The sequence below is a fragment of the Callospermophilus lateralis genome, chromosome 11, assembly GCF_048772815.1.
Source record: "Callospermophilus lateralis isolate mCalLat2 chromosome 11, mCalLat2.hap1, whole genome shotgun sequence".
NCBI classification, from domain to species: Eukaryota; Metazoa; Chordata; class Mammalia; order Rodentia; family Sciuridae; genus Callospermophilus; species Callospermophilus lateralis.
The window spans coordinates 41,818,815-41,842,472 of record NC_135315.1 but is presented as its reverse complement, the minus strand read 5'-3'; the positions used below and the strand labels follow the sequence as shown (position 1 = coordinate 41,842,472).

Genomic DNA, 23,658 nt, shown 5'->3' with positions numbered 1-23,658 from the left:
AGTCCTGGTGATGTCAGTGCTGCTATCCTGGGTGGCTGCGCCCACTCCGATCGGCCCTGGCAGGGGTGCCTGACCATTACCTTCTCCTGTGGGTGGGAGGGATGTCAAGGGAGCCGCAGAACAGAGACCAGGCCCCCTCCCGCCAGATCTCCAGCCTGGCCCCACCCCCACGCCGTGTTGTGGAGCAGTCTAGAGAGCGCTGTGAGAGACACCCCAGACTCTACTGAAAAAGACTTTAATCAGCTAATATTTGAACCCTCCCCAAACCCGGGAGCCTGGGGAGACCTCAGAACGCTGCACCAGTCCCTGAGACAGGCCTTGCTCCCAGGCCACTCCAACCCTGAGTTTCAATAAATACAGTGCAAAGGGGTCTGGTCACTAAGCTGGGGAGACAAAGAAGGGCAGGGTGTATTTTCTGTGAACACACACGTGTGCACCACCAAACACGCACGCAAACCCCCCTCGGACACACTCACGGCAGCACCATCCTCACACGCACCGGCGCACACACACATGCATGCGTAGATACACATGCTTTCCTCTGACACACTAGAGATGAGCACACACCTTCACAAGCATACTCGATTGTGTAGACGTGGGCCTTTCTCTCAGTCTTCAGCCCAGGGCTTAGAACTTGGAGTGTCCCCTCCTGGCTCAGAGGAAATGGGACGGGGTGGGATTTTCCTGGGCATGGCTAGGCGGCACCCCAATCTAGGGGCCTGGCGTGGTGGTGTTGAGAAGGCATTGGGTTGTGGTATTGAATTGGGCCCAGAAAGGGAAAGTGTGCAGGTCAAAGATGGGGATGGCCCAGCTGTTGATGGCTAGTGTGATGACCAGCACTCCGATGATGTTGAGCAGGAATCCCGCCCGGGCCTGGTGGGAGGAGAGCCAGTTCAATTAAGCAGATACTGAGCAGCACCATTAAGTACCTCTCAAGTGTCCAGGGGTGCTCCGAGCCCTTCCAATAGCAAAACTCTGGGAAGTCCTTCTTGTGATCTAGCCCACAGGGCTTGGCAACTTTCTTGCTATTTTCTTGACTCCCAGGGCTCACCGGGAAAAGGGGGCTCCTCATGAGCTGCAAACCTGGGCCTTGTTGTCTCTGAGTTCATCTCCGTAGCATGGGTACACCAGGCCCTCTGGATCTTCCTCATGTCCCCCACTTCCTTCCCTCTCTCATGGCCCAGGGCTGGAAGTGCTTGAAGATGTTCCAACTGAGGGGTCCTGTCCCCAGTCTCCCCTGCTGTCCCCTCACCCCCGAGGGTCCCACTCTCAGCTTGGAGACTCTCAGTGCCTTTCAGCCTTCTTTGCGGCCCAAGAAGTTGGAAAGACAGGGCCGGAAGGAGTGCTGAGACCTCCAGCCTTGCTTGCCACTCACCATATCTGACACTTTGAGGCCCCCGAAAGAGAAGACGATGGCGTTGGGTGGGGTGGCCACGGGCAGCATGAAGGCCAGGGAGGCCGCCAGAGTGCAGGGGAGCATGACATAGAGCGGGTGGAGGCAGATGGCCTGAGCCTGGAGAGGGGACAGTGGGGCAGAGCTGAGCTTGGTCCCCATCCCAGAGGGAAGGTTGTGGCCCCAGTTCTCCTGCTTCCCCGGCCTGGGGGACAACCCCAACCCCCTGCACACTCTCTGGTCATAATCCATCGCTTCTGCCAGAAAGCCCTGGGTGACCTGGGAAAGGCCCCTTGACCTCCCTGGAGGGGATGAGTGTGCTGCGGGGCGTAGTGAGGGGAGGGGCCCATAAAACAGATCTCAAAGGGGCTCGGGAGGTGTCATCAAAGGCTGTGGGAACGCGCCTGGAGAGGAAGGGGCTGGGGACGCTCCAGGGAGCAATTTTACCCGTCACCTCTGGAATGACCAGAACAGGGGCTGGGGCAGGGAGGTGGGCGAGGCCACCTCTGAGCCCCATCAGGATATTCACGGGGTGATGTTACCAGGGAGGGGGTGAGTCAGGGGCCAGAGGGCCTTGGGGCCCGAGAGCCCAAGAATCTGGAGAAGGGTAAAGCTCAGGGGTCTTCTGCAGGAAAGAAGAGAAGGTGTGAAGGCAGGTCTCTGTGCCCAGCAGGCAGAGCCCCTGGTGGGGCAGCCAGGAGGGATGCCTGGGGGAGAGGTCCAGCTCACCATGGACGCCAGGATGGGCAGGAAGAGTGTGGTGGTGGCCACGTTGCTGGCGCACTCAGTGAAGGTGGCAACCAGGAGACACAGGAGGAAGGCGGTAGCGGGCGGCGGTACACTCTGCAGTGGGGACAGTTTGTCTCCCAGCCACGCAGACAGGCCGGATTTCTAGGGGCAGGAGGGTGGCATTAGGAGACAGAGCCCCTAGCCCTCTGCTGGGGGCTCTGGGAGGATCCTGCTCCTGCCACATCCCCAAGGTCTTCGGAGTGAAAAACGACTCTGAGGGGAAGACAGGAGCCACCTAGAATCAAGAGGTCCCTTCTGCTGCTCTTGAGGAACAACGAGGGGAGGGGAGAAGGGCCAGATGAGAAACTAGGAGGAAGGGTCCTCAGAAAATCTGGGACTTGGCGGGGGTAAAAGCCTTCGCCCCATTTATCCCTGCTTTCCTGACTCCTCTCAGGGGGTCACTGGGTCAATTCAGCCTTCTCCCTGCCCCCTCCAGCCTGGTGGGTTGGGGCTGAGGGAACCTTACTCCTGGCAGGAAGGGAGAGTAGGGGGAGGGCTGGGAAGAGGGGGACAGAAGGATGGGCAGTCCACCGGGTGAGAAGAGCTCCCAGGTCTTGTCCCGCCCACATCCGTAATGCCAGCCTGGAAGCGCACTGCACGGGGCGCACTGGGAGCCGGGACTTTGCCTCATTCCGTGCTGCCATCTGAAGTGCAGTGCTGGACACAGTGGATGGACGAACTAACTACAGGAGCCCCAAACACCGATCCCTGACCTGGGGCAGCTGCCTCCTGTCTGCAGTGAATGAGCTCAGCCAGAACAGATGCCCAGGTGCAGTTTCTGGGATTTCCCTCTTAGAGGGAGACTCTGGAGAAAGATGCCCTGGTCCCCACAGCCTGGGCTGGTGTGATCATGGCGCCCCCTGGTGGCTGCAACCGGCAGACAGTCAATGCCTGGCCAACCTCTTGGGTGCTCCAGCTACTGTGTGGCTTGGATAAGGGGCAGGTCCCGGTGGAATTCATTGTCGAGAGCAGGCCCCACCCACCAGTGAAGAGTCTCTCTCTCTTTTGGCTCTGAGAACCCCAGTGGGGAGAGGTCGCTGGGGTCGTGTTTCTTCTTCCTTTCCGTGGATGGGACCACCACCTATGTCCCGTTAGCTTCCGCAAACTTGTTGCCCACTGCTGGGCTCCTAAGTGGGGATCATGTCTGCCCTTTGGGGGGCGCAAGCAGGGCCTCTCTCTCCCTCCCACAGGGTTTCCCTCAAACAGTCTGGGGAGGGGGCTGGCGGGTCTCTCACCTCACTGCCTTTGGCCAGGGCAAAGCCACCACCCAGCAAGAACACGATATTCCAGGGCATCTTCTCGTTCACTGTCTTCCAGTTGAGGAGGGCGGGAGGGGCCTTCAGCCTCCCTGGTTTTTCTACTCCCCAAGCAGAGAAGGATGGGTCACCCAGAGCCAACCGGCCTCCACTTGAGGGCTCCTGAGTGGGTCCCTTCAGAGCTTAGTGCATGCAGGAGGGAATCCCTCAGTTCTACAATGTTCCAACTTCCTTCCTGAGTCCCTGTGCCCTTGGCAAGTCACCCCAACCTCTCTGGGTTTTGTTGACTTCTTCCAAAGATGCATTACATGCCTGAAGGCAGGGGCTGACCAGAGACCCTTTCTTGCCCAGTCCAGGTGCTTACCTGGGTTCTGGGTCAGCCCTGGGATCTTGGAGGGCAGGATGAACATAATTATGCTGATGAAGATGGCCACTGTCCCATCGGAGGCCATGCTGTGGGTGGGCAAGGAGGGCAGACTTTGTGGCTCAAGACTGCTCAGACTCACAGGGTGGAAGGGTGGTAGAGAGAAGCCTCTGTCCTCCAACCCCCACCCCAAGAGTGACCTTGTGTTCTGCACTGGGGACTCTGCTCCCTTCCCTCACCTCCCAGCATTAAGCCTCAGGTATGTCTCCTCCTCCCCAACAGCTCTCACCTTTCGCCCTTGTCATTAGGAAAAGCTAGGTTACCCCAGCCTTCAAAAAAACCCGGCTCTCGTGTGAACCACAGCAGGACCAAGGCCACAAAGAGGATGGTGACAGCCTTTTCTGCAAAGCTCATGGGGCCCAGCAGCTTGTGCTCTCTATGGATGACTTGTAAGGCTGCGTCCTTTCGCTCATTTTCCTGTTCTCCAAAGCCAAAATTCTTCCGGAAGCTGTAGGCAGAGGGCAGGAACAGCTCATGAGGCCCTATACCAGGCAGGGAGCCAGGGGCTCTGAGTATCTATGATGAGAAGACTGAAGCCCAGAGAAGTCATTTTGGGGTCACTCCACTAGCCCTGACTCTACTGATGGTTTTGGAGAAGAGCAGAAGACTCAGAGGGGACCATGGCTTACCAGGGGGAGCAGGTTGACTTGTGCTTGTCCCTGCTCCACCTGCCCTGTTGATTTCCTTCCTCCAAGGGATCTCTTTGGCTGGCCTAGTAGGACCTAGTGGCTTGGACCCTCTGTCTCCTCCCAGTGCTGACTCATAGCTCCCCTCCTTCACAAGCCTCTCAGAAAATCCTCCTGCTGGCCTCTGGTGTCCCCTGCCAGCCTGAGCCCCACTGGAATTGTCCTCAGTGGCACAGGAGGCTATGGCCTGTTTCCTTGCACTGCTTATGTAACTTGTGTTGACATTTAACTTTTCACTGGGTAAATCTCACTTGCCTTCTGGACTATGAGTTCTTCAAGGGCAAAGAGCATGCTTTACACATCTTTGACTTCCCCATGGTGCCTGGCACTGTACTGATCTCTTCAACTACCACCTTGCCTTGTACCAGCCCCCCTCCACCTTAATCCAACCTCCTCATATGTGACCAAGTGATTTGCTGAAAGTATAGCAATGATGCTTACAAACTTGCAATGGCTCCCCTTGGCCTGGGAAGGCAGGGCCAATAACTCAGACCACAGTAGCACTGATACCACCACTCCTGTGCTGTATGCACAGTAGACATCACTAATCAATCCCAGACTCGATTCCAACTGAGTCTTATCAGGGTCTCCAAGGATTTTCAACATAGATCCCCAAAAGTGACTAGGAGTAACTCAGGGTTATTATCATTACTCTTGACCTCAAGAACAAGTCCTCAAATCTTCACGTGGCTCACAATATCTTCTGCAATCTTCCCCTGCCCGATTCTTGAGTTTTGGGTCCTGATACTTCCCCCACCGCCCCTTTTCTTTTTTGTGTTTCAGACCCACAGAGTTAGAGTCCCTCCAAATGCACAGGCTCTTCCTTGCCTCTATGCTTTGGAATGTGTTGATCTGTTCTCTACTTGACTGATTTTAGTCCTGCAAAAGTGGGCTCAGACATTGTCTCTTTGAGAAGCATCTTAGAGTATCCACTACCAGAAGCACTTCATCCTCTGTCATGGTCTTCACCATATCATCATCTATCAAGGATTTGCCAAATGCCCATCAATATTCTCAGCACTTAGCACAGGCCCCAAGCATGCAGTAGGAACATAACAAATGCTTCTACAATTGTCATGTTCCTTAAGAACTTATCCAAGGACTGTGGAGCATTAGGGGAAGGGGCCTGGTATGGGCATCAGGAGACCTAGTTTTCAATCCCAGCACTGAAAAATCTAATGCAGCCACCCTCAAGACAGAGCTCATCTCAATTTAGGTAACATCATCCACCAAGCAATTCCCTCAAATAGTAGGTCAAGTGCACCGAGGGGCCTTGGGAGAAAGAGCCTTCTCAAGGGCTCTGTCATTTTTCACATCTGGACCCCACCAGAAGCTCCCAGGGGTACAGACAAAGACCTGGGCATCTCTTATTCACTCCGCCACTTACTTGAAACCCAGGAAGAGGATCTGAAGCCAAAGCCAAGCCAGAATCAGCAAGATCACCATGGTGGGGAAGGCAAAGCCGAACCAGGAGGCAAAGTTCACCACGTTAGGGTTTTCGGGGAAGATCCTGAAGGGGACATAGGCTGCTGTGTGACATTGCCACAGCAACTGCCCAGCCCCAATTGCTTCCCAGGGAGAGCTCAGGCCTCCCCTACCCCAGCCCTGTCATGCCTCCTGCCCTCCGTCACTCACGAGGAGACCTGGCCTTGCAGCACTAGGTTGGGTGTGGTGCCAGTCAGTGTGGCGATGCCCCCGATGCTGGCCGAGTAGCAGACGCACAGGCTCATGCACTGCGTGAAGCGGATCTGCTCCTGGGTTTTCTGTATTTTCGGCTTTGAAGGAGCAGTGGCGACAGGGGTGGCCTGCCCATTATCTGAGGAATAAGGGAAAGTTCAGGTTGGGACAGGCATAGGGACAGCTTCGGGGAACATGGTTGAGGCTCCATGGCCCCCAGGGTACCTTGTCAGTGGACAGCCTAGACCTGGGCTGGGAGGAGGACAGAAGCTGTTCCTAGGTCTGAGTGGGCCCAGAATTCCCTGGAGCCTCAGGCTGAGAGTACCTTTAGACACCATCTGGTCCATCCTCTCTGGAGAGAGGGAACTGAGGCACAGAGAAGAGAAAAGGATTATCCAAATAAGGCAGGGATGGTGCCTAGGGCACTGCCTGCCCACCCAGGCTCCAGCTCTCTTCTCCTAGGGTGACCATGCCTCTTGGATTGCCCAGGACTGGCTGAGGGTATTCCTATTTTATTTTATTTTGAAAACTTCATTGCAGTACTAGGGATCAAAACAGGGCTTGAGCGGCTCTACCACTGATCTCCACCCCTAGCCCATGGGTCTTGGGATTGTAAAACCAGGAAAGTTCTAGGCAACCCTGATCAAGCTGGTCACTGTGCCTCTCAATTCCCTCTTCTCTCCACAAAGGCTCCAAGATGACCACCCTTGGGGAAGGACGGCCTCTCAGATCTTCCCCCAAGAACTGAGTGGTTGGGGTAGGGCCTGCCTCTTCTCTCTCACCAAGCTTGGTCACCTCCTTCTTGGAATTTGGTTCCTGGAGCTCGAAGGTAGGGTTGTCACTCCCCTCCTCGATGTCCTTGGGTGTGCCATGTAGCTGCTCCAGGACCGCATGCGCAATGGGCACCATCATGGCCGTGGTGGCTGTGTTGCTGATCCACATGGACAGGAAGGCAGTGACCAGCATGAAGCCTAGGAGTAGCCTAAGGACAAGCAGGTGGACACACTGACATTCCAGCTCCCCTTCAGGGACTGGGAGCCCCGAGCGCCGCCCGACCCCTATTCTCCTGTCCTGGTTTGTGGGAACTCACAGGGCCGGCCGCACCCCGATGAGGAGGAGCACCCGGAGGGCAATGCGTTTGTGCAGGTTCCAGTGCTCCACAGCGATGGCCACGAACAGCCCCCCGATGAACAGGACGTTAGTGTCCTTGAGGTACTCGATGCAGACCTGGTGGGCAGGGATGGGACTGAAACCACAGGTAGACCTGGGGTCTCCCACGATGCTCCTGTGCTTTTAGGGTGCAGTCACTAACGTCCCTGCAGACTGGCTCTCCCCTGAGCTTTCGGGACTAAATGGAAATGGCCTTTGGATTATCTGCCATTTGATATTAACCAGGTTCCCCAGTTCTTGCCAAACTCACTCTTTGTCCCTTCAGGATGACTGGGCGACAATCTAGCCTGATCCTGCTCATGGTTCAAGCCACGGAATGGGAAATAAAAATAATTTTATGCTCTTTCTAGAAAGCAGAGCAGTGGTTTTCTACAAGTGGCCATCAGATGAACTCACCTTCCTCACCATCAAATGCAACTTGCTAGAAATGAAACCACTCTCACCTACTAAATCAGAAACTCAGGGGCGGACCCAGCCCTCCAGGGGTTTCTGGTGCTCTTTCACGTTCAAGAACCTCTGAACCAGGAGTATAAAGCCCGCCCTCTCTATCTGTGGGTTCTGCACCAACCATGAATGGAAAACATTTTTTTTTTTAAAAAAAGCTCATCTATACCCCACCCCATCATTATTCCCTAAACAATACAGAAGAACAACTATTGACATTGAATTAGGTAGTATAAGTAATCTATAGAGAAACTTAAAATATAAGGAGGATGTGCATATGTTATATGCAAACGCTATGCCATTTTGTTAAAGGGACTGGAGCATCCTGGGACTTGGGTATCATGAGGTCCTGGAGCCGATCCCTTGTGGATAATGAGGGGCTGACAAACTCTTTTTACAGATTCTCAGAGCCCTTTTCCTGCACCAGGCCTTCAACCTCCTTGGAAATCTTGTCACTCTGGCTTCTAATGGTCTTTCCACACCAGCCACACACATTTCTAGAATGCCCTCCTTGGCCTCTCCCTAGTTCCTCTCTCACTGTTCTATGGCCTGTCAAGCAGCGGTATGCACACCGCCTGCAGTGAGGCTCCCTTGGTTACCAGGGCTCTCAAGAAACCCATGCCCTCTCCCTGGGATCCCTTCCTCCTATGGATGGATGGGTGGGGCTCACCTCAGAGGCATCCAGGATACCCATCATGGGGAACAGGATGATGGGGAAGAGGGCAGTGACGGCCAGGGGCAGAGCCTCGGTGCACCAGAAGAGCGCCATGAGGATGATGGTGTAGGCGCAGTAGGCTTCCTGTGGGCAGGAGGGGAGCAGCAGAGCTGATGGAGGGGGCAGGGGTGCGTCCCCTTCTGTCCCCAAGAGAAACCAGGTAATCCATAACAGCATGGCGGGTGGGGAGCCTGCAAAACCCATGAGTCCCAAACCCAAGGTCCCAGTTTCAGATAGAAATGAAAAAATAAAGCAAGGCACTCACAGCCTTGTCTTTGACCTTGGCGGCCCAGACATTATCATCCAGTCATACTGAAGAGACTGGAGTTGGCTGTCAGGCCCCATCCAGCCACAGAGGACTGCATGGGGCCCAGGTTAAGATCCTGAGATGAAACGGGGGCTGACAGAGGAAGGAGTGGGACCTGGGTGATGTGGGCCCCTGCCAGGTCCCTTCCCTATCTCTTATCACAACCTGTGAGAATGTTTTTATTTGTATGATTCGTGTCTCCTCTGCTAGGAGGCAAGCCCCAGGGGGACAGAGTCAGTTTTGTGGCATTTGAATCCTTAGAGCCCAGGACCCAGCAGGCTTTGGAGCGAATCTTGTTCTGGGCGGGTCGGTGGTCTTCTTTGTAGCAACCCTGATCTGGCGGCTGCATCCCACAACTCCAGAGGCATGTTCACATTTATAGACCCCCTGAAAGGTTTCCCCATCCCTAGGTTGCTCAGGGAATTATGGGGAGACCCTGAGGCATAGTCTTTAGGTACCAGAAGACCCCCTTCCCTTACCAAGGCCTCTAAGTCAAGAGAAGTTTGACCTCAAGCTTAAGCTGGAGCAGAATGAGGGCCAGACAGTTGGCCCCAGAAGTCAAGGGTCCAGCCTACTTGACAGAGCCTCTCCCAGGGCTGGGGAATCATTAGCCAGAGGAGGCCTCCAGGGAAGGAGGCACCTGCCCTGTTTGCCAAAGAAAGGGGCGTCCTGCAGGGATTAGTTGGACCACAGGCTGGGAGAAGGGATTCTCGCTTAGCTGTTCCAACTGCCCCGTCCTTCTCCCCTCCTAGGCTCACCCTTTGGCACCTCATCCCCTTAGTACCCTGAAGCTTGGCAAAGGTCCCTTAGGGTAGGGGTAGGGGGTTCCCTGGGGGAACAGGAAGATGCTTAACAACTCTTAAGAGCGGGGTGTCAAACAAAAGAGCCATTAAGGAGGGTGTGGTGGTCCCCCTTTATGGATGAGCTCCGAGAGTGAAGTGGCTTGCTCAAGGTCCCAGAGCTAAGGAGTGGCAGAGCCAGGATGGGATAGGGCATCTGGATTGCCTACGTCCCAGGGCTTCCCAAGAGAACTTTGCTTGCAGTCATGTAAAGGTTCCCTGGAGTCCCGCAGCATGCAGCCCGCACAGTTGCTCACAGCCCCACTGTGGAGCCGAGCAGGCTCTCTTTGCATTAAACCTCCACCGCATCTCGGCCTGAACACAACCCATCAGCTTCAGGGGTGGGGCCCCTTGACCCTCGACCAGAGATCCACCCCTCACCTCCCCCAGCGGGATTCTGCTGATGCAGGTATTTCTCCAACCTGCAGTGACTGGCTGGCCAGTCACTTACCCTCCCCTTGGGCTAAGGGCAGACCAACCCCTCTGGACCAGTGTTCCCCCCACCTAGCTAGAACTATCTGGCCACAGGCAGGAGGAGAGCTGGGGCAAATTGCCACTGCATTGATCCCAGGAAAAAGCTCTGCAGAGGAACCATGAGACCACTCTGCCAGGCATAGTGATGTATGTGCTTCAAAGGCTTTTAAAACTCACACTTAGATGCTCTGTGAGGTGCTGGCTATGGTCCCCATTTGATAAGAGACAGGTGAAAATAAATCAGGCAGATGTCTCAAAGCCACCACCGTGGTGGCGCAACCAGCTATTTGGGAGACTGAGTAAGCCTGGGCAACTCAGTGAGACCTTGTACCAAAATTTTTAAAAAAATTAAAAGGCTGGGGATGTAGCGCAGTGGTAGAGTGCTTGCTCAGCAGGCACCTGGGTTCCATCCACAGAACTGAAAAAAAAATTTGCACAAATATAAAGCAAATAGACTGGGCCATCTTGTTCTTAGGGCCCAGTTTCTACCCTGAACTCAATTTGCCTCCCATTTGAAGGTGTCCTCAGCCTCAGCCTCCCTGTGACAGGTGGGGTGTAGAGGAGATAAGCTGGGGCTCTGTATCTAAACAGAACTATCTTTCCAGGACCTGCCACTTCTGTTGCCTGCCTCTGTCAAGGCATGTCACTTTATTTATTTATTTTGAGATGGGAGGGGGTGTCTCACTGTGTTGCCCAGATTGGCCTCAAATCCTAGACTCCAGTGATGCTCTTGCCTCAGCCTCCTGAGTAGCTGGGACTACATGTACTTGCCACCATGCCTGGCTAAGGTGCTTCATTTTTGAGACCCCATTTCCACACTGTAAAGGAAGTTGTTATTAGTCAGACTTGCCCCTGTGACTCCAGCATGTTTAAAGTCTTTATTTTATTTTTATGTGGTGCCGAGGATCGAACCCAGTGCCTCACGCACACTGGGCGAGTGCACTACCACTTGAGCCACATCCCCAACCCTCCAGCATGTTTAACATGTGGTTCCTTTCTGCCACTCCCCCCAACCCCCATCTTTTTTTTTTTTTTTTTTGTAGTACTGGGGATTGAACCCAGGGCCTCATGCATGCCAGACTTGTGCTCTACCACTGAGCCACACATCCCCACTCCCTCTCTTTTTAAAACTATGCTGGGTCCCTCTCTAAAACCTGTCTCATATTCTATCCTGAAGCCTTCCCTGACCCTGGTGGCTTTGGCCCTGTGTCCCCACCCGGCCTCCAGGGCAGTCTGTCAAGCCACAGACTTATTTGCTGACTTGTTCTTCTTAGATCATGGGGCATGGAATTCTGAGGATCCATGAAATTAGATGGGAAAAACTAATCCATCTATTCATTAGTATCCAACCAAGGCTATGAACATAGGTCACAAAGTCTCAGTACAGACTGTCCTTGGTTTACAAATGGTTTGGTTTATAATTTTTCAACTTTATAATGCTGTAAAAGTGATAAGCAGCAGGGAGTGGTGGTGCATGCCTGTCATCTCAGCCCTTTGGGAGGCTGAGGCAGGAAGATCACCAAGTTCGAGGCCAGCCTGGGCAATTTAGGGAAAACCTGTCTCGACCAACAAATCAATAAAATCCTCCAAAACTAATTAACAACAAAAGGGCTGGGGATGGAGCTCAGTAGCAGAGCCGTTGCTTAGCATGCAAGAGGCCTTGGGTTCAATTCCTAGTATAGGAAAAAGAAAAGGGGTGGGGGTGGGGGATAAGCATTCAGGAGAAGCTCTGCTTTCCTGTACATCAACTATAACCATTCATCAATGGGACTGCCCACACTACGGTCCTGCTTCTCACTCTCAGTGCAGTATTTAATAATTACATGAACGATTCAACACTCTTAATACAAAATAGGTTTCGTGTTAGACAATTTTGCTCAGCTGTAGTCTAATGGAAGTGTTCTGAGGACATTCAAGGTAGGTGAGGTTAGGTGTATTAAATGCTTTTTCAACTTTAGATGCTTTCAATTTATGTTGGTTTATTGGAACATAATCCCATCATAAATCAAGGTACAGTCATGCTTATTTACTTTTTTTTTTTTTTTGGTACTGGGGATTGATCCCAGGGGTGCTTAACAACTGAGCCACACCCCAGCCCTATTTTGTATTTTCTTTAGAGACAGGGTGTCACTGAGTTGCTTAGTGCCTCGCTGTTGCTGAGGCTGGCTTTGAACTTGTGATCCTCCTGCCTCCACCTCCTGAGCTGCTGGGATCACAGGCGTGCGCCACTGTGCCTGGCCCATGCTGTTAACTTTTTCTTTTCTTTTTGCAGTACAGGGGATTGAACTCAGGGTTTTACACATGCTGGGCAAGCACTGAGCTACATCCCCAGCCCATTTTTTTTTTTTTTTAATTTTGAGATGGGATTTTGCTAAATTGCCCAGGCTGGCCTCAAATTTGTGACCCTCCAGCATCCTGAGAAGCTGGGATTACAAGCACTGTTTATAGTATTATTGGTGACTTTGTTACAGACGTTTTTCTTTTTTCTTTTTTCATTTCTTTCTTGCTTTTTTTGAGACAGATTTGCCATGTTCCCCAGACTGGCCTGCAACTCCTGTACTCAAGCAATCCTCCTGCCTCAGCCTCCCCAATAGCTGGGACTATAGGTGTGCTCAGCTCTTACAAATATTTTATTGTGGCTGTCGGATATTGAATACGTGCCCAGATCAGTTGTAGTTATCTCAGAATATATCTCCATACATTGTTTATACAGATTGCTATCTGACATTATGGTAGTTATTATACCAATGCTAGGTCTTTCTAATGCACTGATAAGGAAGCACATATACCTCTGAATTGCGATGTCTGTTTCCATGATTTAATAACCATATTTCAAAATAATAGGGTTCCTTTTAATTCTACATATTTTATTTTATGAATCTCAAAGCAATATTTGGAGGAGGGAAGCTGAGACTCAGTGAGGCTCCACAGTGCCTGTTAAGCTGGGAGGATCTGGGCTCCAGGTTGGGGAGCTGACAGTATTTTGAGAGTCCCCCTGGGTGCACTCCTGAAGGACAGAGCACTTGGGATCCTTTCTTCTTGGTCCCACACATGTCTGATTTCAAAATCAGTTTCCCCTGCCCTAGAGGTGGGAATTCAGGATTAGCCTGTCCTCCAAGCCTAGGGCTCTCTGCCTTGCAGCCTGGCTTTATGGAACTTGAGCTGGCCAAGTTCATCCGGTAGCTCATGGCCAGCAGCTCTCCAGGACTGATAAACTACATGAGTTCAAGGGCGCTGTTCACATTTTGAGTTGTGCAAGGAACAGCCTATACTGCTGACTGCAGCCTCCTCCCCTGGAGCTCAGAAACCAGCGGAGAAGAGTCTTCTCCTGGGGGTTGCTGCTCTTGCTACTGCCTGTCACTGCCTCCTGCTTCCCCATGCCAGTTGTTCCTCGGTTGTAGCATATGAGCATTTATCTTCTCAGTATCTTCTCACTGTATGGAAGATTGAATGCAGGGCCTCACACATGCTAGGCAAGCGTTCTGCCCCTGAGCCACATCCCAGCCCAGTGTCTGTCTCTGAGCTCCCGAGGACAGGAGCACAGTCTCTGGGTCTCTCCCTTCCCTTCTTTGTTGGCCTTGGCCCTTCCTTTCCCACTTGTGCTTCTCCCCATCCTTGGAGGTTCATAGCCCTGTTTATACCCCCTTGTCCCCACCTCCATACAGTCCCTGCTGCTGGAGGCCCTGGGACTGGGGTGGGGGGAATGGAGTCCAGCCTCTGGCCTGTTCATCAGTCACTCACTCCACAAGCACCCTCCCTGGGTCTGGCTGGTTCAACCCCTCACACACTCCCATGTATTTTATTTTTCTTCAACTGTGGGCCTCTAGTCTGATCTAAGGCCCAGCCTCTGTCCCCAAGACTCCTGTAAAAGTCTCCTCATCCATCTGTCTGTTTGCTCTCTTGTCCCTGAAATCACTTCTCCTTGCTGGATCCAGTGATCTCAAGGCACAAATCTATTTAATTTGCATTCCTCTCCCTCAGCACACAGCCACTCAACTTGAAGCAGCTCAGATCCCTTCAGTGGCTCCTGCTGCTTTCAGGTACCAAAGTTCAGGACTGGTCTCTGCCTCCTGTCTTTTTTTCCCCCTCCTTGGTGCTGGTGATTGAACTTAGTGCCTCTCACATGCTTTCACTCTCTACCACTGAGCCACATCCCCATCCCTGTGGGCCTTGGGCCTTAAAACCTCCCTCCTTGCTGTCTCTGCTCTGGCCACAGGGCCTTTGTACATCAAGGCCTACTTGTCTCCCTACGATATCTACAACCTTTTTTTTTTCTTTCTTGTAGAACTGGGAATTGAACCCAAGGCCTCATGCATGCCGGGCAGGCACTCTGTCACTGAGCTATATCCCCAGCCCCTCTACTCAGGCTTAAGATCTCAGCTCAAACCTTCCTTCTCCAGGGAAACTTGGCTTCCAGGCTGGGGTAGATTCCCCATTTTTCACACTCTAAGTTCTGGTACCTCTTCTGCACAATGGTTATTGCAGCCTATAATCAGCATTGTTTTATGAACTAAATGATAAGCATCAATTTTTTTTTTTTTTTTTTGCTGGGCTGTGCCCTCTGGGGTCTGAGCCCTTTTCTGCTCATTCCAGCAGGGAGCCTGGCATCTTTGCAGTAGAGCTAGCATCCTGAATGACTGAGTGAATGAATGCAGGCCCTGGGAGAGAGACATTAGTCAGGCCCAGTTGTGCCCCCAGGAAGTTTAAGTATGTGTAGCCTGGTCTGTAGAACCTGGCTGGGTGGGCTGTCAACAGTGGACAGAAAAGGGCTCCCAAACCCTAAGGCTGACAGCATGCTTCTTTTCCAATGGGAAAGCACACATCGGGAGTCAAAACAACAACAACAACAACAACAACAACAACAACAACAAAAAACCCTGAGTGCCCAGGCCCAGATTTATTACTGTGTGTTTTTGGACAAATTACTTAACCTCTCTTGATTTTCTTTTATTTCTTTTTTTCCCCTAAGAAATACACAGCCTTTCCAGCTGTACACACATGTATCCCCTTTATATAGTTACAAATAGGAATAAGAGAAACACTGACCTGCCTGGGAGAGTAAAAAAAGTAAAGGAATAACAGGTGTGAATGTGCAGAAATAGGTTATAAGGCATTGCATCCCCTGACCAAATAACAAGGCTGGCGTTGTGAAAGCCACATGCTCCTGGACTGCAGGGAATCAGGATGCATGAGCACAGATGGAAATGAATGAACCAGAGAATCCAGGGCAGATTCTGGACCCTGGGTGAGCGGCCGATGTGGGCAAGGTCAAAGAATGCGGATATCACGGGCTGTGGCTGTCAGGCAGAAGCAAATACACCCACAGTCTCAAGGTGTCACAGCTTACTTCTCCTGGTGATTGAAGGTTAACCCAGGGTGGGAATGCACTGGCACACAGCAGGCCTCTCCCGCTGGCCCTCTGCCCCTGAAAGCGGGGATGCGGCCGGCAATGAGCATTCCTAGGGCTCAGAAGCAAGGTGGGGCACTGGGTGGCATCCTGCCAAGCACCACTCTAAAGGAGAGACGAGAAGGGTGGGTGCCCAGAGGAGAAGGGCTTCCTCCCTGAGTCTCCTTCCATTTGGGCTGAAGAGGGGGTTCAAGAAAGGGGTTGCTGAGTGGGTGCTGAGGGATGAGTAGGAGTTCGGTTGGTAGGCAAGAGGGGTTGGGGTGAGGGGGTAAGCACAGAGGGAACAGAACATGGCAGAAAAGATCCAGATCCATTCCTGGAAGGGTGTATACTCGGAAAGAACCCGATGTGCTGACCTAGGACTTTATTGGGAAGATAAAAGCCGGAGTCCTTTGAAGGCTTTAAAGCAGATAGAGTGAAATGGTCAGGCTGGTGTTTTATTAAAAGATTACACAGGGACTGGAGGTGTAGATCAGTGGTAAGGCATGTGGTTAGCATGTGTGAGGTGTGAGGCCCTGGGTTCAATCCCCAGTATCAAAAACAAAAACACCAAACAGAACAAAAAAAGAAAAAAGAAAAAAATAAAGAAAGAAAAGAGAAAAAACTGAGTACCAGTGGCCAGACATAGTGGTACACATCTGTGATTCCAGCTACTCAGGAGGCTGAGGCAGGACGATGGCTAAGTTCAAGACCAGCCTGGACAACTTAGTGAGACCCTGTCTCAAAGCCAAACAAAAAGAATTGGGGCTGTGGCTCAGTGGTAGAGTGCTCATCTAGCATGTGTGAGGCCCTGGATTCAATCCCTGGTACAAAAAATAAAATAAAATTACACACGAGTTCTCTAATTTGGGGGTTCTTAACCTGTTTGGGGTACAAGGACCCCCCTTGGCAGCTTGATGAAGACTTCAAATTCCTTTTTCTTTAAATATATATTTTAGTTGTCAATAGCCCTTTATTTTTTTATTTATTGATATGCAGTGCTAAGAATCAAACCCAGTGCCTCACACATGCTAGGCAAGTGCTGTACTAACTGAGCCCCCCAGCCCCAGCCCTAGAACAAGTTTTTAAAATGCAGTAAGTAAAACAGATAGGCTTATAAAGAGATGACCGTATTGGAATCCAGCTATTAAATTATGAAAAGAAAAAAAGAAATGCTGGCAGGATGACATCCTTTCCAGGCAGATGTCAAATGCCTAATACCTTTGAGGACTGAATATACAAAGGGGACAACGGTCGATTCACTTATAAAAATGCATTCCACTGTCTCCACAGCAACCCGTCCAGAAGCCAAACCGCAACTCCAGCAGCAGGTGGCCCTCAACAGTTGAGATTTGTTCAGATTGCCAACTCCCCTTGGTTTTGCTCCCCCACACCACATCCTTCTCTCACTTCCAACTCTGCCCAACCCCTAGAAAGCCAAATATGCTCTCCTGACCAGTCTGGGGGGTACCCTGCTCTACTTAGCCCGCCATCGGCTCCCGGTGCTCACAGCCTCCCTGCTGGGCACACTTGAAGCTGGCCCTTTCCTCCTCGGTTCAGAAGTGTTCCCATTCCCCTCCCTGCCCATCCTGGGGCTCTGCAAATGCAGGCGATGATGGCTGCGTCTCACTTGGGTGGACTCTGTTTATTTCTGCCCCCCTATGCAAAGGACTTTGTTGCATCATCTTCTGCTCCGAGAGAGGATAGAATTTCTTTCCTCCTTCCTTTCTTTCTTTTTGGAGATCAGGTCTCACCTTGTTGCTCAGGCAGGCTTTGAACTCCTGGGCTCGAATGATCGACTGCCTCAGCTTCCCGAGTAGCTGGGACTGAGACAATGGATTTCTGAGTATCAGAAATAACAAAAGCAGGGGGAAGATTCCTGACATCACAGTTTGGGCCACAGCCAGGCTTTTCTGTGTCCAGTAAAGAGCCAACGCAAGCTAAGTCGGGGCCACATGAACACAGCATTCCCACACTCCCAGGCGAATTTGATCCTCATCACAGCCCTTGCTGGATTACATCCAGGAAATGTGGCTGTTGAAAATTGTACCTTCTTTTCCATTCCTGGCTTTCACCTTGGAGCCGCTGATAATCAGGGATGTGATTTGCAATCTGAGGGCAAAGTCCGAGTTGGGGAACCTTCTCTCTCTACTCCAGGGATTCCCCCTTTAATTTTGCTTGGAGGCTGGCTCCTTCTTCTAGTGCTACTTTCAGGTACCCTAGAGACGAGGGAACCTGTCTCTGCACAGCCCCAGGTGCTGCTTGCTTGTATCTGCCCTCGGGGACCATAGCTGCCACTCTGAGGGGATGACCAGATGTGCCTTCCTGTTTCACAGGTGGGAACATCTGAGGTCCTCAAGTGGACAACAGCCCATCAGAACAGAACTGTGGGGAAGTGAGGCATATATATGGAGCCTGAGGCCCGGTGGTGTTTCTGGGGGGGACCCGGAATGCAACAAGAGGCAGAGCGTGGAGGGAGCTGGAGGTGAGGAAGCCTGGAGGTGGGCACTCTGGGTGTGGAGGATGTGTTGTCTCATCTTCACAAGAAACAGCCCCTTAGAGGTGAGAGGGGTGGAGAGGCTTGGTCTTGACTATATTTGAATCCACATCTTATCTGATTCCAAAATGCATACTTTGTTTTCTGGACTCTGCTTTCATCCACCAAGAGCCAGAGAGTCTCAAAAGATACAGGGTCCAAATTCCTCATACAGTCTTCCGATCCATAGTGAGTCATCTAGAGAGTCCTGTGCCCTTTGGGGTTCAGGAATAGCTGGCAGGAAGGCTGTCTACACAGTTATTAATGTGTCCATGTCCCCATGTCCTGTTCTTGTCTTTCTAGGCGTGTGGGTAATTCAGATGAAGAACTTCCATCATCTTCTGTTTTCACTATAACTCAATAATGATTTCTGCTGAGCTCTTGTCTGCCCAACACTGTGCCCTAGGGAGACTGTCTTTTTTTTTTTCTTTTTTCTTTTTTTAAAATATTTTTGGGAGTCTGTCTTTACAGATGGTCCCTTTGAGTCTCAGGAGGCATTTGCTATTTTTAATTTTTATTTGTTTAATTTTGCTTTACCAGGGATGTCCCTCTACCACTGTGCTGCATCTCCAGCCCATTTTCTTTTTTATTTTGAGACAGGGTCTTGCTGAATTGCCCAGGTTGGCCTCAAACTTGTGAGCACCAACACACCCAACTGCGCTTTTGACTCTTAACTTACTAGCCGCTTGACCCTGGAGCCAATCATTTACCATTCATGGTCCATAGCCTAAGATCTCTGCTCCTTCCCCTGGCCTTGCAGGACATTGGATGATCTCTCCCTCCATCTCTAACCTTGTCTTAAACACTCTGATTGTCTCACTTCAGGCCACCTTGCCAAGCTCGCTCCTGTCCTCAGTCCTTGGTACTTGCTGCATGTTCTGCCCAGACTGCTCTTCACCCAGAACTGGGCTTGACTGGCTCCTACCTGCCATTCAGGGCTCAGACTGCTGTCTGCCCCTCGGGAGGCTGCCCTCCCTGCGTGCACAGCAGCCCCTCTCTGAGTCACAGTCGAAAGCCGCTCTAGTGTTTCCATGGCTTGTATAGCATGTGCTTTCCATATGTCTCCCCACTTCACGCCCCCATGAGGAATGCCCATTTCGCCAATTTCTCTCCTCCATGCACATAAATGGGACCCGTCACATGGCATTCAGGCCTGGCTTTACCCATAAGGGAAGGGATGCACGAATGAATGAATGGAAGGTGCCACACACTGAGGGTGCTTCTGGCTTCAGGGCTGGGGGTGCAGGGAGAACTTTAGAGTCTACTGTCCCCGATTGGCAGGGACCGTCAGAGGGGACCAGCATTTAAGGGTTCTGTGGCCATTTCTGCTGTCTCCAGCCCTGCACTTTTCCTCCTGGCCTTCCCTCCACCTGGCCTGCCCCCTACATCTGCCTCTGACCGGAACCTCACCGAACACCACCTGCTTCAGATTCTCCCTTGATTCCATTGGAAGAATTTGCTCCCCCCTCTGAGTTCTGCAGACTTCTTGTTGTATCTCTGTGTGGCATAAATGCCTGTCTCTAGACTGTAAGGAGCTTGAGGACAGAATCTTTGTGTTCCTTTCCAGAACCCCTGGCACAGAGCAAGTGCTCCACAGACATCTGGAGTGGAAGGATGGCAGGAGGTTTGGCTGGATGGGCTCGAAGGAGGAAGGCTTGGGAGGGGGTCACAATGGGGGTAACACCCTGCCTCTGTGAACAGCCTCAGGCAGAGACCCCAAGACCAAGTTTCATTCTACACTTTTTTTTTCTAGCTGGAAGTTTAAGCAAATAGCTTTATCATCCTGTGCCTTGGTTTACATGTCTGTAAAACGGAGATAACAGTGTGGCAATAGTCACAATGAGGCTTTTGTGAGAAATAAGTGAGCTAATACTTTGAGATGCCTGGCCTAATGCCTAGCACATCAAGTATACTCAATAAATGTCAACTATTATTATGGACTCAGGTCTGAGCCTAGTGTGGGGTTTCTCCTTCCCACATTGGGGGCCACAGCCTTAGTCTAGAGACTTATTACAGAAAGCAGAGATTCAATGGGAATTCAGAAAAGGGTTCCCTTTGCATCTCTTCCTACCTTTATTTCTCCCCTCAAGAAGTACTTTCTGAGCATCTGCTCTGTGACCCTGGGATTCTGCCCAGGTTGAGATGAGGCCACTGCCCGCCTGGGGCCTACATTCTAGTGCAGGAAGTCAGAGGATAAGCAGAAAAGGAAACCAAAAGATTGTTTCAGATAGTGAATGTTCTATAACAAAAATAGGGGTATATAATAAAGAGAGGCTGGAAGATCGGAGAGGTTTTCTGAGATGGTCTTAAGTGGAGGCACCTGGGAGAATGGTCCAGGCAGGGCGGAGCAGTCTGAGGGGCAGAGAGAAGACTAGAACGACTACCTATGGACAAGTGACCTGGAGGTGGAATGTAAGAGGTAGGACATGGAGTCTGAGGGGTTGGCAGGGGGCAGAGCCTCAGGAAGGTGCTTATTCTGAGAGGTTTGGATTTAATTCCAAGTTTGATGGGAAGCCCACTTGGGGTTGGAGGGTTAGTGACATGATCTTAGGTTTTGAGATCATCCTGACTGCTGGGTGAAGAATGGTCCAGGCAGGGGTAGGACAGGTGAGAAATGACAACATCCCCACCCTGGGATTCCATTCAGAGTACCAATGTCCCCAACTTATGATGGTTCAATTTAATGATTTTCCACTCATGTTGGTGCAAAATTGACATATATTCAGCAGAAACCATGCTGGTAGATTTGAATTTTGGTCTTTCCTAGGCTAGCAATATGTGGTCATGTCCCCTTGGGTGATACAGGGTAGCGTCAGTGAGACACTGCTGCCAGTCAGCCACACAGTTATGAGGGTGTACACCCCTGTTCCATGGTGTTGCTAAGCCAGGATGGGTCGTAGGTTGGGTTCATGAAGTGCGTTTTCAGCTTGGCAATAGTTCAACCTAGGTGGAGTTTATTGGAGATTACCACATCATAAAGTGGGGTGCATCTGTGGTGTTTTGGGGACAGCGGGTACACAGGGCCTGCTGGTGAGTGTGGACATGGATGGTGAGCCCTCTAGGGTGACTCAAATGAATGAGATGAAATTATCACTTCTGCTGGGGCTGGGGGAGGAGACAGGGACCCTGAGTTTTTGGCTCAGCACAATGAAGGAGCAGGTCGAATCATTTCTTGGTGAGACTGAGGGAAGACCCTGCTGGAGAAGATGGGCACTCAGGGTTTTGATTTGGATGTGGAGATGTGTAGCTACTTACAGAAAAAATATTCAAATGGAGAAGCCATCAGGGTTAGTTGAAAAATACAAATGTACAGACCAGGGACTCAGCATAGAGACGCTTTTAAAAGCATGTGAGACACCATAAGGTCACCTGGGGGAGGGGGGGAGAAGGAGGGAAAGGGGAGGGGCTGGAGGGGACCCTGGGAAACCTCAAGCCTCCAGCATCAGATGGAGGAGGAGCCAGGAAAGGTGAAAGGAAAACCAGAAGGTGTCACAGAAGCCAGCGATGACAGTGGCAGAGAGAAGGGTGACTGGCTATGATGGAAGCTGCTAAAGGGTAGAGAAAGGTGCAGGTGGACTGTGGGGTTTGTTTGGTGCCATGGAAGCTGGTGGGGACCCGGGTCTCTGGAGCTGGGAGCCAGTCAATGAAGAAAGTGCAGGTGTGGTGTAGGCAGGGTCTTTGGGTCTGCTGTTGTGAGAGAGAAGAGAGGAAGGAGTGTGTGGAGATGGGATGAGGGAGGGGTCTTGTCTGTTCAAGATGAGAGATATTATGGGATGTTTGTGTGCTGATGGGAGAGAGAGAGATCAGGCAGCAGGGGAGAAATTGACCATTCAGGGAAGACAGGATAATTGTAGGAGCAAAGTCTTTGCAAGTGGGTTCTGAGGGCCCCCTCAGAATTAGGACAGGGTAGGCAGTGTCTGGGCCAGCTGTGGGTGGCAGGACCAGCTATACTAAAGGGACAGCTGGGCCTCCTAACACACTGCATTCCCACCAAAAGGCCTGGTTTCTAGCACAGGTTCAGGTTTTCCTGCGGGACCTTGGGAAAATTACTGGATCTTTCTGGGTTGTGCTTCCCCTAGGGTGGTGACGGTGGGGTTATCACACTTGCCTATTTGAAAAATGCATCGGATGGATTCCCATCAGAGACATCACTGGCTTTGACCTGAGAGGAAGTTCGTCTCTTAGGTCAGCAGGCTAATTCTAGATTCATAATTCTGCATTTCTTTCCCTACAGTGTACAAAAACCTGGCTCCATGAAACCAGGATCTGTCCTGGGACTTTTGAGTAAATGACTCTACTTTCCCCATCTGTAAAATGGGAGGGTGGGACTTGCTTCATAAAATGGGGACTGGGTTTACTGGGTACAGGGTGCAGGCCATGAGGTGGGGGCTCAAATGAATGAGATGAAATTATCACTTCTGCTGGGGCTGGGGGAGGAGGCAGGGACCCTGTGCCCTGACTATGTGCATTGACAGGGGTTCCCCTCTTCCCATTCCCCTCCTCAGCAGACCTAGCCCTTGAGGTTACAGGTCAACTTCTCTTTTTATTTACACCTGTGAAGGTACAAACTACCTGAGGCCAGCTTTCTCCTACTTTCCTTCCTTCCCTCCCAAACCTAGCCACCGATCTCCCTTTTCCTGTCCTCCACATCACCCCCTTGCCCCCAAAGAGCCCAGTGCAGGGACTTGAGTGGGCACGTGGTAGGCAGATGGACTCCATCGGCTTCCTCCTGCATCTCCTTTACAGACAGAATTGGCTTCCTGTTCCCCAAAGCAGCAGATTTCAAATGCACCTGATTGATTCACAAGGGACTTCTGCTTCTGGGTACCAAGCAAAAGCCCCCTTTGACCTCTTGGACCTCAGCCCTCAGGAGGACCAGGAGGTTGTAATGACACTTCCAGGGCAGAGGAGATGAGGAGGCTATGCTGGGTCCTAAGGATGTCCCACCCTGGCCCAGACAGACCCTCCCCTGCCTCCCCTGGAGCTTTCTGTGCCCAGAACCCCAAGTCCTTACCTTACTGGGAACGAGGATGGGCAGAGGCAGCAGAAGGATGGGCAGAAGCAACACAATCAGATAGGAGCGATAGGCCCACAGGCCCTGCCAGCAGGTGGCCATGGTGTGGACCAACTGGAGCTGCCAGAGCCACAGTCTCCAGGAGCCAAGGAACTGAAGACCAAACAGAAGGCACAGCCAGTAGGTGGCCCCGGGGCAGGCTTATATAAAGCCAGTTGAGTGTTAACCATTGACCTACCCTGGCAATCACAGTGTTTTTGGAGCCAGGAGGTGGGAATAAGGAGGAGGGACTTACTGGAGGAGGAAAGATCAGGAAGACTTTGCAAAGACAGGGAGGGGGAAAGGCCAAGGAATAAAAGCTTCAGATTCCTTCTAGAACTTAAGTCCAGAGTTAGCTCCTGTTTACAGAAGCTTCCGAGGGCTGTCACAAGAAGGGTGCTTGGAGAGTCTCCAGCAAGAACCCAAGTCCTCCCGGCCCAGCCTGCCTTTCTTCCCCCAAAGCCAATTCTCAGCTGAGCAATTGACACAGGTCTGGAGTGGGGTCCCTC

At 51.6% G+C, this 23,658-nt stretch overlaps 1 protein-coding gene across 2 annotated transcripts; it reads right to left on the bottom strand.

The window, feature by feature from the left end:
• Positions 1-711: 711 nt before the first annotated feature.
• On the bottom strand, positions 712-23,212 carry Slc13a2 (solute carrier family 13 member 2). 2 transcript variants are annotated; one of them, XM_076870343.1, is made up of 12 exons: positions 23,111-23,212; positions 8,509-8,638; positions 7,316-7,448; positions 7,008-7,207; positions 6,184-6,364; positions 5,936-6,058; positions 4,092-4,310; positions 3,803-3,891; positions 3,418-3,539; positions 2,123-2,284; positions 1,376-1,513; positions 712-873 (listed from the first exon to the last, which is right to left on the bottom strand). In XM_076870343.1, the coding sequence occupies exons 1-12, from the start codon at positions 23,210-23,212 to the stop codon at positions 712-714; spliced, it is 1,761 nt and encodes a 586-aa protein (XP_076726458.1). The 2 variants fall into 2 exon arrangements, with proteins under 2 accessions (XP_076726458.1, XP_076726457.1); XM_076870342.1 differs by having other exon boundaries at positions 7,316-7,452; positions 8,510-8,638.
• Between the last annotated feature and the right edge of the window lie 446 nt (positions 23,213-23,658).